General features: G+C 41.7%; 1 protein-coding gene across 1 annotated transcript in view; it reads left to right on the top strand.

The window, feature by feature from the left end:
* EYS (eyes shut homolog) overlaps window positions 1–15,609 on the top strand; it is a 1,559,204-nt gene extending 1,543,595 nt beyond the window's left edge. Inside the window, 1 exon segment of the mRNA XM_030558318.1 lies at window positions 12,267–15,609. Within this exon segment, the coding sequence (XP_030414178.1) occupies window positions 12,267–13,459 (1,193 nt within the window). The 3' untranslated portion in view covers window positions 13,460–15,609.
* The last annotated feature ends 434 nt before the right edge of the window (window positions 15,610–16,043 follow it).

Genomic DNA, 16,043 nt, shown 5'->3' with positions numbered 1-16,043 from the left:
TTAGAATTTTCAATAAACGTGCTCAGCCACATGCACGAATATTACCAACTTCTCATCCCCTATACAGATGTCTGAATGGGCTACTGCCATGTGAGATTGATATGGGCATCAGACAATAACAGCACCACCTGTTCAAATTATAACCCCAATATAGAACTGCATTTTCAAAGAAAATAGATGATACAATGTGTAATACAAATATATTTTTTGCTAAGAATCCTATTTTCTACTAGGCATCTTTTGTAGGTTTATAATTAAAAAAACCAGTCTGGGATTCTACATGAATAATTTCCTCCCATTCAAACTAAACAATTCCACGTGTCAAAAGATATCTCAGAAAAATAGAGAAAAAAAAACAACCCACAATTTATCTAGCTCAAAAGAAATAAAAAAAGTCAAAGGCCATGATAGTAGCTAATACAGACAGAAAGTAGCCACCCCTTTGGAGGAATAAAAGAGTCCACTAAGAGATTCTACAGCCTTTTTAAGTTAGGCTGCAACTGGTTAGCATGAATATGCTCTATTTCCATTGCTATTAGTGAGAATGTTTAGTCTGTTCAGGAGAGAACATTTCTTAAAACCATCATCCTGAGCCATACAAATTTCATTTCAAATGTTTTTCCCAAAAAATACTTCCCCTTCCCCTTAAAAAAAGTTGCTGTCTATGGAGTAATTTAATTGCTTTACAGCTTTCATACTCCTCATTCTCATTGCTCTGAAGTTTTGAAGGGTTTCGAAAAAGCTAATCTTCCAAGCTCTTTACAAATGCCTTCATATAATCCTGTCAACTCCAGACAGAATTAGACTAATGAAAGACTCAGAAGTATTCTTAGCAGCCAACAGATGTGAAAGGGCTTTCTTTTGCAGATTAGTTTACAAAGCACTTTATATAATGCTTGTTCTTTTTGCCTAGTTATGTAAGATTTAATAAATGAATTGGTTGCACAAAGCACAAGGAATTTTAGAAAATTCCTTGTCTAATGGGGAAAAATTGAAAAGCTTCTCTTTTCTATTCTCCTCTCTCACTACAATGGACTGTTCTTGAAAAGAAATCACCTCTGACTTCATAACTAATTTAGAGGTGCTAGTGACACATAGGCTGTCTTCACTGGCACAGTTATACAGGGGTTGTTACTAGTCTGCTTCTGAGCTTCAGACTGGGCTGGAGACACAGGTTTTTGTTGTCATACTGAGCTCCTAGAGGCATTGCTGCCACCTGTGATGTTGCTGCCACAGTCTTAGGGTTTTCTTATGACATGTATGCTGTCCTTCCTTTGGGACTTCTGCAACAAGGATGGATGAAAGAAATGTTGCTATCTGCTGTTATCCCTGTAGTCCTTTCTTGAGGTACTGGGTGGAGATGGAAGGGAATACTTCAGTTTGGATGTGTTGTCTATATGTTTTTCTCTAAAGACAGAACTCATGAATTTAGAAGTGCTCAGGATTGGTTCGGTGTGGGTGTCTTCAGTCCAGGGGTATGTGGCCAAATTAGGGTGACCAGACAACAAGTGTGAAAAATTGGGATGTGGGGTAATAGGATCCCATATTTTAAAAAGCCCCAAATGTCAGGACTGTCCCTATAAAATCGGGACATCTGGTCACCCTAGGCCAAATGTGGCACCTGGCTGTTCAGATGGTTGCCATGGCCCTATCTGAGAAGCTCGTCTTGTCCATTGAGGTCTCTGCAACAATCATCTTTGCCAGGGATATTTTCCTAAGGATGGACCTGTAATCAAGATGGGCTCTGTTGTCTAGGTCCTTTATGTTAGCCAGCCAGGACATCATGGTTCTGGCAAAGGAGGTACTGTCCCAGACAACTGAGAATTGCTGAAGATGACTTAAAATCCCTCCCGAGTCTTCCACCTTCCTGTCTGTTGTGTCCTTGTGAAGGGGGAAAAAATCCCTTCCTGAAGCAAATATATCTTTTGCTAGTGATGCCATCACAGAATCTACCTTTGGTATCTCTGTAATTTTAGAATGGTGTTTTTTTAAATTATTTATTTATTTTGGTGCTTGCATCTTTTACAATTTGATTGGATGGCTACTTATAAGGCATTTCCTTTAATCTCTGATTCAAAGGAAAAGTGAAGAAGTATTGCTGGTTTAGGCTGAGATTTAGCTGATGAGATTTTGCCCTTTGCCTTCTCATCTAAAACCTCATTGTCAAGCTGGATCTAAACAGTGGATGCTATTTTCCTGCACCCAGAAACAAATTTTGAGGGGAGCTGGGTGGAAATGGAGTGGAGTAGGGAGAATTCTTTCCTGTTTTTCCCGTTTGCCATATTCTGAGCCCAAATCAGAAAGCTGGCCTCCCTCACTAAAGAAGGTAAAAAATGAGCACATGGACAAGTATTGCTCAGCCTTTTAATATTTTCTTTCCCTTTGTGTGTTTCCAAGATTTCTGGGCTCTTTTCCCCTAAGTTCCAATATAGCTGTGGCCAGAGCAGGGTCTCTTTTGGCCTTTATACCAAAAGCCTTAATCTCTTTGGCTCTCTCTTTCTCTGCAACCTCCTCTGGATCTAATGCCTACATTTTGTGTGGGTGTCTTTTCATAAGAATCCCTAACTCATCTTGGGAAGAAGGGGCGTTTAGGAGCCCTGTTTCTTTCCTGAGGGTGCTAAAAAACTATGTAAGTGTGGTGGGAAGCAAAGGGGATTTACGAGGCTTTTTCTTGCAGATGTGGGTTGCTGCAGAATTCGCCCCCTAGGGATTTGGTTGAAGAGCATCCCCCCAGACCCTCTCCATGAGGCTATTAGCTCACACCTTTCTGCAGTGGAGGTGTGGTGACTACATGAGAGAAAGGATGCCCTCAGATGCTGGTCTGACCTTGAACCCCAGGCCTCAAGCCAGTGGATAAATGACCCTTTTCTGAGCCTGCAAAAGCTGCCTCATATGTAGAGCACTACTGTGATTTAGTCTAGCATTTGCAGGTCTGCTGTGCTATACCTGAGAGGGAATAGAAGAGTCCCCCAGGGGAGGCATTGCAGCAGCAGATCCAGGTCATTGAAACCAACATGCTGCCAACTTACGGGAAAAGGAGGGTAGAGCTTGAAGTACTTGCTGCTGCCTGAAAGGCTTTTAAAAAAATCAAAGTTGGCCAGAAAGCAGTTGGAAGCAAAGCAAACTGCCACTGACTGGTGCTGCAAAGCCAGATTTTCTGGCAGGCTCCATGAGAGGGCATGGTCAAGTATTGACTCCAAGCTGCAATGGTGAACTGCTTCCAGAAATAGCAGAGAGAAGGGGACAGCTCACATGCAGAACTGCAGGAGATGGTGGGCTGCAGCCAGAGATGGTGGAAGCTCAGTTTTAATGGAGGGACTAAGGAATAGCAGGGTGGGTGCTCTGCAGAGGCTCTTACTGGGACCAAGTTGGAGGAGAGTAGGAAGTGCCAGCTCCAAACTGGAAGGTGGGGGCCTGGCTGTTTGTTTCTCTCTCACCAGCTGCAGGGGTAGTTGGTCCCCCTCTTACTCCAATCACCCTAGTTCCTACTTCCTCTGTAGACAAAATCCAAGCCCTGTGACAGCCACTTCAGCTCCTCTGGATAACGCTCTTGCTTCTGTCTCTACATACAGTTTATAGGCAACATTGGGTCCCACTATGTATAGTGGAACTAAGAGGGCAAGAATATAGATCAACCTACACAATATTTCCAATGTAGGCATGCTAGCTCCCATTGCCCCTCCCCATTCCACCATGCGTGGCAGTAGATATTTAATACAGCGTGAGGAGCTGAACTGTCATGCTAGGGGAAGATTGCAAAGCTGATAGGAAGATATCATCCTTCCTTACTGCCCCATTGGTCCAACCTTCTCGCCCCTGCACAAATCCCTCTGAGGGAAGAGCTCCATGTGGCAGGGGGCTATTCACAATCAAGCTGTGGGATATTCTTACTTTACTTTAAGGATTTTTAGAAACTGAGCATTAACTCTGTGTGCTTTTGTATACACACAGAACACACTATATGCTTGTCTAGGGTGCACTGAAACCATAAATAGTCCTTCCATAAGTGCCCACTGCCCACCCTGATTGATTTATATTTTCACAACAGTCTACTCTAAAATTTAACTTTGCTCTAGATGGGCTCTTCATTCAATAGTTAAAAATACCAGTTTACAGTTTGTCTCTTGTAGGCCACTGGTTTGAATCCAGTCTAAGGCAGGAGGGATAAATGTCATTGCCTCATGATAACATGAAATAAAGTTTTGTTATCCTAATCTGATTTTCTCTGAATGTATGTTACAATAACCAGAGTAGTAGTCAGCAGAGGGCAAAGATTGAGTGGGCATGTGGAGATAGTCCTACCTTTGCAGCCTTAAGGTATGTACGCTTTGAGTTGGGCGATGTGATTCCAACCTTACATAGTCATACTTGTGCTAGCTCTCAAGTTAACAAGCTAAAAACAGAATGCAGCTGTGGAAGTGGAATGAAGCTCTGGATGAGAAACAAGCTAGCCACCTCAACTACATGGCCATTGAGACCGTAGTAACATCCTGGGGACAGCTAGCCTGGCCCCCTGCTCGTGCAAGTATGTCTCTTTGCGCTGGGAATCACACCCCAGCTTGCAGTGCAGACACTCTTAGAAGTAATCCTAGCAGGCTTAAGACCCACGAACTAGGGTAGCTCTTGGAATGCACTCTTTGCTTCACTTTCTTTCAGTCCCCACCCCATTCCCCAAATACTTGAACCCCAGTAAAGGAACAAATGGCCAAATGAAAGCTAGTGGCAGGTCAAACACAATTTTTATATTCACCTAAATATGCGACCTGCAAACTTTCTGAATAGGCTTACCTCTAGCTCAGTGTAGTTCAATGTGACAATCCCAGCTACCACCCACACCATTATTATACTATTGTTTAAAGTAAAAAAAAAAAAAATTAATTTGTCAGTCACAGCTGAATTTTTACTAGAGCTTATGCAGTTTTAAAAGATTTAGGAAAGCTAATTTTCAAGATTGTGTTATTGTAGCAGCAGTTAGGTGTTCACACTGTATAACAAATAAATCAACTTCTACCTGTACTTTTCATAATACAATTAAAAATTTTGAAGGCCAGTAAATACAGACCAGAAAATCTCCAGTACTTAAGCACTTTTCCCGCACATCAATAGATATGGTAATGTGTATTCTTTAGTTACTACAGGGTACCATGAGTATTACAAATAGTTATCTAACAGTAGACACTAAATTATCTAAGTTTAAGTATCACTACGGTACTTGTCAGCCTGAAATATGATGTACCCAAGTCTTGCCCAAATTGTAATCAAAATATATTTATGGTGTTCAAACCCTTATGCGTGTGGTGACATTTACAAATCCCACATAAAGCCAAAGCAATCAGGCTTTATACAGCTGTACTACAGAAAGCTGAAGGCACAATTTGCTCGTCAGTCTGGGATCTTAAGGCTTCAGGGCAAGCTCTTCATGACCCTTTACAGCTGCTGCACTGGTCACAGTTCTGCTATTCTCTCCATTTTAATTTCCAGGATATTGGATGCATCCACACAAGTGCTGAGCCAGTAGCCTTTCTCCATTTCCCCCTTAATATTTCCCTCTGTGCTATCATGTTCTGAGCTGGTGAAGAGCCCACCTGTCTCCCATATGTTGGGTGCTGAGATCAGTCTTGTGGGCAATTACTATGATGGCCACAGCAAAAAGTGTATTAAAGAAACTGCTTTAATTTACAATCAGGATTTATTTTTAGAAATGTGATCATTCCCACTCCCTTAAGTTGCTTCCTGAGACATCAATCCTCTCCCTCCATACACTCACAAAATTATTTTTTTTTGTTAATTTGAATTACACATATTCAGCAGGAGAACATTATCTTAAGCCGTTCAATGCCCCGTCACTTATACTACAGCAATGATAACCATGTTACATGCTAATCAATAATAACTTTGCAGTGCAACAAATTATTTTAAGGCTAAATACCACTCCTCACCACCTTCACTCCTTGGGTATACAAGGCCCAAAAGGCAATCGAATCAGTGCAGATAGTGTGGGGAAAGAGATGGGTCCCCCAACTTCCTTGAACTGTGCTCCATAAGGATCTAATATTATGGATGATGGCTCTTGGGTGAGGTTGTGGCCTGTTTCTGCATAACACCATAGATCTAGCTGTTGAACACCAGTGTGAAAAGGGGTGTAGTTACCATAGTTGCAGAGGTGCTGCAGTAGTCACAGAGGAGAGGCTGCACAGCCATTTGGAGATGGGCTTCTGTGTCTTCTCTCTGACAAGACTGCAAAGTCTGAAAACAGGTTCAGTGCAGGGCTGGAGGGTTTTACCCTAAATAAGTCCCGAGCAGCCACTTGAATAAAGCAGAATCAAAAAGCCTGCTGCAAGGTACAAGCATATGTATTTATTTTATAAAATTATTACTTTTGTGCCAAGCAACTAAAATTAAATGTCCTCAAATTTTTTAACTCTTTTGAGAGGAAGGGACTCTTCTCAAATAGAAGTATTAAAAATAATAGATTATTAGCAGAAATTTTCCTTCTGCAGCAGTGTCTCCCACAAGTCTCAGGTTTCAGAGTGATAGCTGTGTTAGTCTGTATCAGCAAAAAGAACAGAAGTACTTGTGGCACCTTAGAAACTAACAAATTTATTTGGGTATAAGCTTTCGTGGGCTAAAACCCACTTCATCAGATGCACGCAATGGAAAATATAGTAGGAAGATCTATATATACACAGAAAACATGAAAAAATGGGTGTTGCCATACCAACTCTAACAAGGCTAATCAATTAATTAAGGTTCCTGAATAAATAAGGCTGTCACAGCTCTGACATTCACACGTGACAGTTAAGAAACAAGTCAATGGATAAATAAAAGTCTGACACAAAAGTCAGAGGCTCAAAATGATGGCTTGTCAGAGCCCTAAAAACTAGCAGTAGGTTCCATTTTGGAAAGAGTTGCCTGACTGCCAGTCTGGCTAATCAGACGGCCCCAAGGAATGCTACCTGTGGATTGCCTTCCAAGGAGCCTTAGGATCCTATGAATAGCACACTACTAAGAGCAGACAACTGATGCGCAATGGTACTGGGCTGAAGGCCTCTGTCTGTGCCTTTTTGGAGAAAGTGCAGAATGGTTGTGAAGGCTGGGACTGTAACAATGTTTAAAAGGGAACTGGATAAATTCATGGTGGCTAAGTCCATAAATGGCTATTAGCCAGGAAGGGTAAAGAATGGTGTCCCTAGCCTCTGTTCATCAGAGGACGGAGATGGATGGCAGGAGAGAGATCACTTGATCATTGCCTGTTAGCTTCACTCCCTCTGGGGCACCTGGCATTGGCCACTGTCGGTAGACAGATACTGTGCTAGATGGACCTTTGGTCTGACCTGGTACAGCTGTTCTTATGTTGGCATTCCTGAATTTGCATTGTGCTGTTGGTACCACTTGTGGAATGAGGATCACACATAGTAGTACCCTTTTAGTGTTGATACTCTCCTAGATTAAAATAATCTCTTAATGACTATGAAGGACAGACTGAGACCTTTTAGTGCCTCCCCCTCAATAGTCAGGCTGTTAGTTAAAATTGTTTGGGGTCTGGATGAAGAGGACTTTGTGAGAGGCTGTCTGGTCTCCATGGATGATGGAGTGGCGGCTCCGGTGCTAGATCTATCAAGTTTGAGAATCAAGGTCTCCTTGGCAAATGGGAAGTTATCAGTATTACTGTTGCCTGTTCTTTTTTCTGGACCACCTTTCCCAAGTAACAGAGAATGGAATCATGTAAAGTAGGCCCTGAGGCCAACTGGGTGATAAGGCATCTGTCCCCATGGATCTGTGCTATGCCTCCCTTGTGAAGTATTTTGGCCTCTTCGCATTTATATGATTTGCGAACAAATTGGTTGAAGGGAGACTAAAAGATGAAACTGAAAGTCTCCAGAGTTGGGCACCACATGGAGTTGTTGACCCTGCACCAGCTGAGCCTGTCTTTTCATTCAGATTCCATATGATGTGGCTTGCTCTGGGAAAGAGGAGGAACTGTTCTGCCCACATTATTATCTCCGTTGCTTCCACACACAATGCCGGACTCCTTATTGTCCCTTGGTTGTTTAAATTTGTGACCACTGTCATAATGGCATATTGAACCAGGACATGGTTTCCCCTTGGATGGGCTGGCACTTTTGTAGAGCTGGCTTGACTGCTCTCAGCAGCTTAGGCTGAGAGCCTTTTCATCCTCACTCCAGAGGTCCTGAGCTGTTTGGGTCTCCAAGCAACTTCTCCAGCCCTCCAAGCTGGTGTCAGCTGCAAGGACTAAAGGATCTGGAAGGCAGATGAGCATGACTTTGTAGTTATATTCATGGGCTGACTGCCCTTGTAAGGAGTTCTGTGTCGGAACCAGTACTGGATCTTTCATGTGTTCCAAGAAGTGGTCCCACACCTTTAGTGTGAATGCTTGAAGATTTCTGATGCGTCACTGTGTCCATGGAGTAATCTCTAATCATGATATCAGCAGTACCAGAAGTTGAAGGCAGCTCAGGAGCAAGAAAATAAATTCCTGAATGGAACCAGAGAACTTTTCTTCCCGCTAATGAAGAAACCATGAATCTGAAGGAGATTCAATGTTCAAGACATGGCCCTATGCAGTGCTGACTGTGATGGAGCTCTGATTGGGATGTGCAGGAAGGACTGAAGGTGAGCTCCCTGCTACTCAAGTCTGGCTATTATCACCACCAGCATTTTAGTAAATACCCTGGGGGGCCAGAGGCAGGCCAAATGGGAATGTTAGGTTACTAATAAGGTCTCCTGCTGTACGTGAACCTCAGAAGTCTGTGGCGGCACAGTCTGATAGGGATAAGGAGATATGCATCTGCTAAATCTACTGAAGTACCCCCATGACAGAGAAGACATCTTAGATGCCAGGGTCTCCTTCCAAAACTTCATTTTCTTCATCCACTTGCGCCTTCTGAGATTGCAAGTGGCTCTAATATCCCCCCATGAACTGCTGTAAAATGAAAAAGATGGAAGGGAACCCAGAGAACTTTCATCTGAAGGAACACTATCATTCCCATATCCAGATAACAGCCAGGGATGCTTGGAAAGTGGCTGAGGAGGCTTTGAAGCCCTTTCTTGAGAGTGGCCTGCATCTTTCTACCCACAGGGTATCCTTCTGAGGGAATAACCATAACCCTGGTGAGGGATGCCGCAGCAGCATCCATCTTCGGTAACTCAGCAATAGAGCCCTTTGGTTCTTGCATGTCACAAAGCCTGAGGACACTCTTGTTAATGTGCTTTCCCTTGTCAGACTTGTTCCATTCATCCCTAATCACTTCATCAAATAAGGAATAAAGGGGTAACTGCAGCCTCATGAGAGGATTTTGAGGGGAGAAATTTACACTGAGACTCATTCTCAGGAACCTTCTCAAGTTTCAGAGCCAGACAACTCACCCTCCTCAGTGGATGAGGGAAGAGAACGCAGCTCCTGGAGTTTTTCTGCTTTTTCTTTCAATATTTAGACTTTTTTTATTTAACCCTTTTTGCAGGCTTTGGGAGCATAGCTTTCATGAAGTCTTATACGACTTATCTTCTTTAAGGCCTGTAGTCCTCTTGAGAGGTCTGTCTCTGAATCCTTCCACACTGGGTCCCATTCCCCCTGGGAGGAGAGAACTCAATAATCAGCGCCCTCCTAGTCACCTTGAGAAGGAGGGAGATTGATTAGAAGCCCCGTTTCTTTCCCCAGTGCGTTCAGGACCCACTTTAAAACTGGGGGAAGGAGGGCTCAGTTTTGAAGGGATCCCCTGGGACTTATCCATCAACTCAAATGCTCAGGGTCCTCCTTGCTTCTGGAGCCTTACTCAGCTCTGCACTGGCGTGCCTGGTCCATTTTTCCCCTGCTGGTGTGGCAGCTGCTTCAGTAGGTCAGGTACCACACCCTCCTGTCTGACTTGTAGTTCTGGGATTTAAGAGTTATGGACAGATGGCTGGATACAACTCATCATCTGCTGAGCCTAGGAAAGCTGCCTTATATATAGAAAACCACTTGGTGCTTTTCTGATCACTCCGCTAGGCCTTTAAGGGGCAGAGGAGCTGGCAGGGAGATACTGCAGTGGAGGCTCTACTGATCAGTTAACCCCCGAGGAGTTAACTGATCAGTAGAGGAGGAAGAATACTAGTCCCCACTGCCCAAAACACTAGACAGAAAAACAGAAAGGAGTAAAGGTGGTGGCAAAATAAACCACCACTGTTTGCTGCAGTGGAGGCAGATAATCTGGCAGCAAGCCAGACCAGAAGGGGCATGGCCAAACTATACGGCACAAAACATGGATCCATCTCCCTGAACTGCAGAGAGAGCAGCCCAGACAGCCAGAATTGTCATGCATGCTGAGCTGCAATATATTATGCCAGACTTACTGTGGAAACAGCAGATGTAAAATGGATGCACATCCTGATTTTGTACTTTTGTTTCCTATATTATTGTGCAATTTTCATGCAAGCCTTTTCAAAATGTGTATTCCACTTACTTCAACCCAAAGATTAGAGGGTATTTTCATAGTACAAGTTATGCAAGGTAACAGGTCAAGTAAATAAAAAATATCGAACTATAAAGCCATATTCTCACATTTGATTTAAAATGACATGTGTTTATGGGAAAGATTTAGTGAGACCGGTATCAATCAACATACAATGAACCATTAGATTTAAATAGATCATTCTATTCTTGCACATGGTAAGTAAAGTAATTCACCTCTCTCTCAAACTGCACTTGTATGACATGTCCTGCACACTCCCAGCTATATGAACTGTTCCATGACTGAGATGATGAAACTCTGCCTCATTTGCTGAAGACTTATAAAACCAAATTCAGCCCCATTGTAACTCCATTAAAGTCAATACAGTAGTTCTGGGATGCATGTAATCTACTCAAAATAAACAAAGAGTCAGACTGAGTTTCCCTGAGAAATTTGTCATTCATGAATTTAATCCTAATGAACTCACCACTGGCAGGTGAGTTCACTTTTAAGCATGATGAATCACAATAAAAAATACCATATTTAGTTTTCTTACATTTTAATGTCAGTTTTACTGATAAGATTATGGAGGGGGAAAGCGCCTGTTTGATAGCACTGTCATTTATATCTATTACAGACAAGAAAAACTACATTAAAAGAAAATTCAGTTGCAAAGTCAAGCACTCAAATGTTAGGAAATGCAAGTGTTAAGGTTACCTTTCCAGCCTTAATTTGCCCCCCATTGTGTGCATAGACTCAAAGACTCTAGGACTAGAAGGGACCTCGAGAGGTCATCGAGTCCAGTCCCCTGCCCTCATGGCATGCATGATAGTCCTTAATTTCATGACCACATACTATTTTCCTGCCTCATCCCACAAACAGAATAAGCAGTGCTGCTGTTTCTTCTCTTGTCCCCCACCTGAGTTCCCGCCCATGTTCTCCCCTTCCTACTTCTATTCCCCCGTCCCCATCTCCAGCTCCTTACCTTAGCAACTATGCCCCACTCCTGTCTTCTGCCTCTGTCCTCCCAGTCCTGGCTCCTGCTGCTAACACAACTGCTGTTCTCCATGTCTTCACCCTCCTCTACACCTGTTCTTCACCCCTCTGCTTTCGACTCAGGCTGTTTCTTTTCCTCCTCCTCCATGCTGCCTGGATGTAGCAGAAACATGGGGGAGCATGTCTCCCTCCTCAGTTCCTATGCCTGGTGCCACAGCATCCCAGGGAGAAGCAACTGTAAGGGACTTGAACCCCTTGGATGAGGCATGTTCAGGTGTGCCGCGGATAGTACATGCACAACCTGGTTGCAGACAGGAAGGGCTAAGGCACGTTCAGTCAGTGAAGACAGAATCTTCAGGGAATTTAGCTACTAAATTCTAGCAAGCCTCTGCTGAACACTTTTAAATTCAAATTTTTCTGGGACTTCTAACTTGGACAGTTTTTCAGGGACTGCACAACATGTATTGTGGATAAGAGGGCAATCTTTTTCCAATCCCCCCTTCCGCCTTGCCAAATTTCAAATTGCTGCTCCAGAGTGTGGCAACAGAGCTTCTCAAGCAGTTGTAAGACTTTAACACAGGACAAAAAATACGTTTTCCCTAATCTTTCTCAGAAATAGCTGAAATACATGTATTTTTTTAAAATGCTGACTAAGGCACACACCCAACATGGAAAACTTCAGCTTGAATAGTTTGAGTCTGGTAAAGTTACAAGCAACTGAAAAGAGGGTATTAAAATGAAGTGTCAGGACACTAACTATATGAGTTGCTACCTTAACCATCTCAAAGTAAAATCTGACATCAAGTTAATTTATTCCCACAGGTGACTTTCTATGTATATCCTTAGTAAATGGATTTGTACAACTACGCTACAGCCTTGGCGACAAGATAGTCATCTTACAGTCTCTTCAAAACGTATGTACAAATGGAAGTACATGGCATTTCCTTAAAGCAGGAAGAATAGGTAATGAAGGTTACCTGGATCTGGATGGCATCAACATTACCCGGAAAGCCAGTGCTGGAATGACTGCCCTCGACATAAACACAGATTTCTATGTCGGAGGAGTGTCATCCTTAAATCTTGTCAATTCAATGGCAATAGAGAATGAACCTATAGGTTTCAGTGGGTGTATACGAGAAATTATTATAAACCATAGAGAACTAAAACTCACCGAGGCAGACCCTAAAGATGGTTCCAATGTAGGTGACTGTGATGGAACTGTTTGCGGGTACACAGTGTGCAAAAATAATGGTAAATGTCAAGTTCAAAACTCAGGCTTTTCTTGCTTTTGTCCTCAACCCTGGACAGGGAACACGTGTGAACAATCTGTTTACTGTTCACATAATGGTTGTCTGCACCAGGCTCTTTGTATTCCTGATCCCATTTTATTTTCATACAGTTGTGCATGTACACTAGGATGGTCGGGTAGATACTGTGACAATGAAATCTCATTTTCTACTGCAAAATTTGCAGGTAATTCATACATCAAATACATGGATCCTCATTATGGACAGAGAGACCTCAGATTTACTAGTGTATCTCTAAATTTTACTACCAGTCAGAGTGAAGGCTTAATTTTATGGATGGGAAAAGCTGAAAATGAAGACAATGATTTCCTTGCAGTTGGTCTTACTAATGGGACCTTAAAAGTTGTGGTTAATCTTGGAGAGAAAATCTCTGTCCCTTTAATTCACAGTAAACATTCCCTTTGTTGCAAGAGATGGCATTTTGTCACCATAGCTCAAAAGCAGACTTCTGTTAAAGTGTACCTTGATGAATATCTGGTTCTCTTTGAAGATATTGATCCACAAAGAAAATACATTGCTCTAAACTATGGAGGCATTTGCTATTTTGGTGGGTTTGAACTTGGCAGAAAAGTAAACACAGTCACTTCAGGGCTTTTTAGTCAGCAGCTAGTTGGTAAAATTAAAGATGTTGTACTCTTTCAAGATTCTAAAACAATCCAATTAATTAAGGCAGAAGGCTACAATGTTTATGATGGAGATAGGGATTAACTGAAAAAAATTAGGGTTAAAACCCCCCCAAATGAACAGATGAGTAGGTTTATACTCCACCCTATTGGCTAGTAATATTAGAATGAGACTCCTTTTTAGTAACATGCTTAGTAGTATTATGCACACACTGTAACTACTTGCTTGCTACTACAAACTACCAAACTTTTTATATAGTTGGATGAATACCACGGATGAAAAATGGTCAAATTCACTTATGATACTAATCTCATTTCTAGATACTGTTTTGAAAACAGGAAACTTTGATTTTATAGATTTATTTTGCCTGAGACAGTTTTGTACTCTGAAAGTGATAATTTACAGGAATAAATGCCCTGAGAAATGTTTAAATTAATGGCATCCTTTCCAGCTTCTTTAGCCCAGCATTCTCAAGTACACTGTATTAGTAAAGAAATAGAAAGGCAGACATCAGAAACCAGTTCTCAGGGAGGGTGATGGAGTACAGGTTGCCTAGTTTTACCTGGAATTCCTGGAAATTAACTGGCAATAGTATACAGAAAATTAACTACATTTACCTGAGTTTTATTTACACACACAAATCTATCTACTACTATCATCCAGAATCCAATACTTTTCTCATTTATTTTAATACTAAAAAGTTTATCCAAGTCTTAGTTTCTCTTACAAATTGCTTGTAAAGCATGAAAAAGTCAGCATTTGTGGAATAACCTCATGCACATACAGTGTTTCATAGGAAAACACTGGAGTTTTCCTTCAGTGTAGATTGAGATTTTCCAAGATGTCTAGGGGATATAGCCACAGATCTCCCACTGATGTTCAATCCTCGAGTCAGCTTAAAACCTCAACCACAGATAAAACCCTTTTATGGAAAGTAAACAAGTTTAGTTTATTTTGCAAATGCCTAGTTATCATTACTTTAATGATCAGTACTTTAACAAACAAGAAATAAAACAAAGATACTTGTGGTATATTTAATGTGCTTAGTTATAATATGGCCTCCAATGCTATTTAAATTTTTCACTTCAATCAACTGCTATTAATTTACTGTATAAATAAAATGTTTACATCAAAACAAAAGTGGTGGATTTCTACCTTCTTCCCTGTTATTACAGCTCAAGATCAAGCTCTCTTCTCATATTAGGAATTAACTATATATACACACATACATATATACACAGTGTACTCAACTGCAGAGAAGAGAAATTACATGGATTTATTTCAAGATACAAAACCAGCTACTCAGCAAGAATCAAGTAAGTAAAAGGCTGGATGCCTTCTAAGGAGATAATATAAATAATTTAAATCTATCTGAAGTACCCAGTGAAACATCAAAATTCCAGGCCCATTTCAGGATACATATAAAGCAGCAATCTCTCTCCTAGTTCATCAAACTATTTCTTAAATATTAAGGGACAACAGTCAATACTGTGGGACAGACACTTGCTTGGTCCATATCTTTATGCTGTTCAGACAATGCAAAGGAAGCAGAAACTGCTCACACGTCCTTTGTTGGAGATTTCTCCAGTGTAAGATTGTCCTCAATGAGCACAGAGGTTCCTATGCCTCGCTCTTCCCAGTAGATATATCAGAAATAGAAGAGTAGCTGAAGAATACTGCCTTCCAGCTACCCCCCAATGAACTGTTGCCATTTAGCAAGTTAAAGTAGTCTGCTAGGATAACTGGTGCCAAGAAGCAGGGAGGAGTAACAGGTATATTAGGAAGGTTATTGGTTCTCAGCTATTCCTTTTTCCTCCCTTTCCCAGGCTACCTCTTGGTGGGAGGGGAAGGGAGCCATCTATCCTGCTCTCTTCTCACCGCCTAGCAGCTAGCCAGACAATGGAGTAACCAGTTACTCTTTCCCCTTCTCCTACCATGTGATGCAGCAGGGGAACAGTTAACAGCTGCTCACTACACCCCCAGCTCACACCCGAGGAACTCCCATGGCTACAGGGGAGAATATGGGAGGCAAACTGGGGAGGCAGCACTCTATAGTACGGCTCTATAGTGATGAGATCTATTCAAACACTTCAGTTTAGTAACTGAAGGGCAGGACTCTGGGAACAGATTTCCCAGTTGTCATCAACTGTGTTCTTAACACAGGCGTCTTTGAAAGCCACAATTGAGAGCTACACGTTGGACACCACTGTTACACTATATCCACTTAGCAAGTTTTTGACAATGTGATGCACCATGGGCCAAACTATCATGTCCACAAATTACCTTTTCAAGCAAACGATCCTAACATAATTAGGTATGCTTTTTTTTTTTTTATTTTTTTTTTTAAGAGTAGCAGTTCAGTTTCACTGGTACTGAATTATTTTTATGATACAAACAGAATATGAGGTGGCTTGTTAGTACCAGCAGATTGGGAAGAAGACTACTAATAGGCAGATTAAAAGAAAGTCTATAGAATAGACATCTAGTACAGATATTGAAATTATGTAAATCGCAATCTCATAAACAACGTCACCACTTTAAATCAGAATATGAATCTAATAAGCACATTATATTCATTTTTGAAGTAGGTAAAGGAATGGTATTATGCATATAGACCCCCAAAGGAAAAGGATATTTAAACATAGATATCTTTGCTGAGAGAACCCAA

Source organism: Gopherus evgoodei, chromosome 3, assembly GCF_007399415.2.
Source record: "Gopherus evgoodei ecotype Sinaloan lineage chromosome 3, rGopEvg1_v1.p, whole genome shotgun sequence".
Lineage (NCBI taxonomy): Eukaryota > Metazoa > Chordata > Testudines > Testudinidae > Gopherus > Gopherus evgoodei.
The sequence above is the reverse complement of the archived record's forward strand: the minus strand, read 5'-3'. Positions and strand labels throughout refer to the sequence as shown.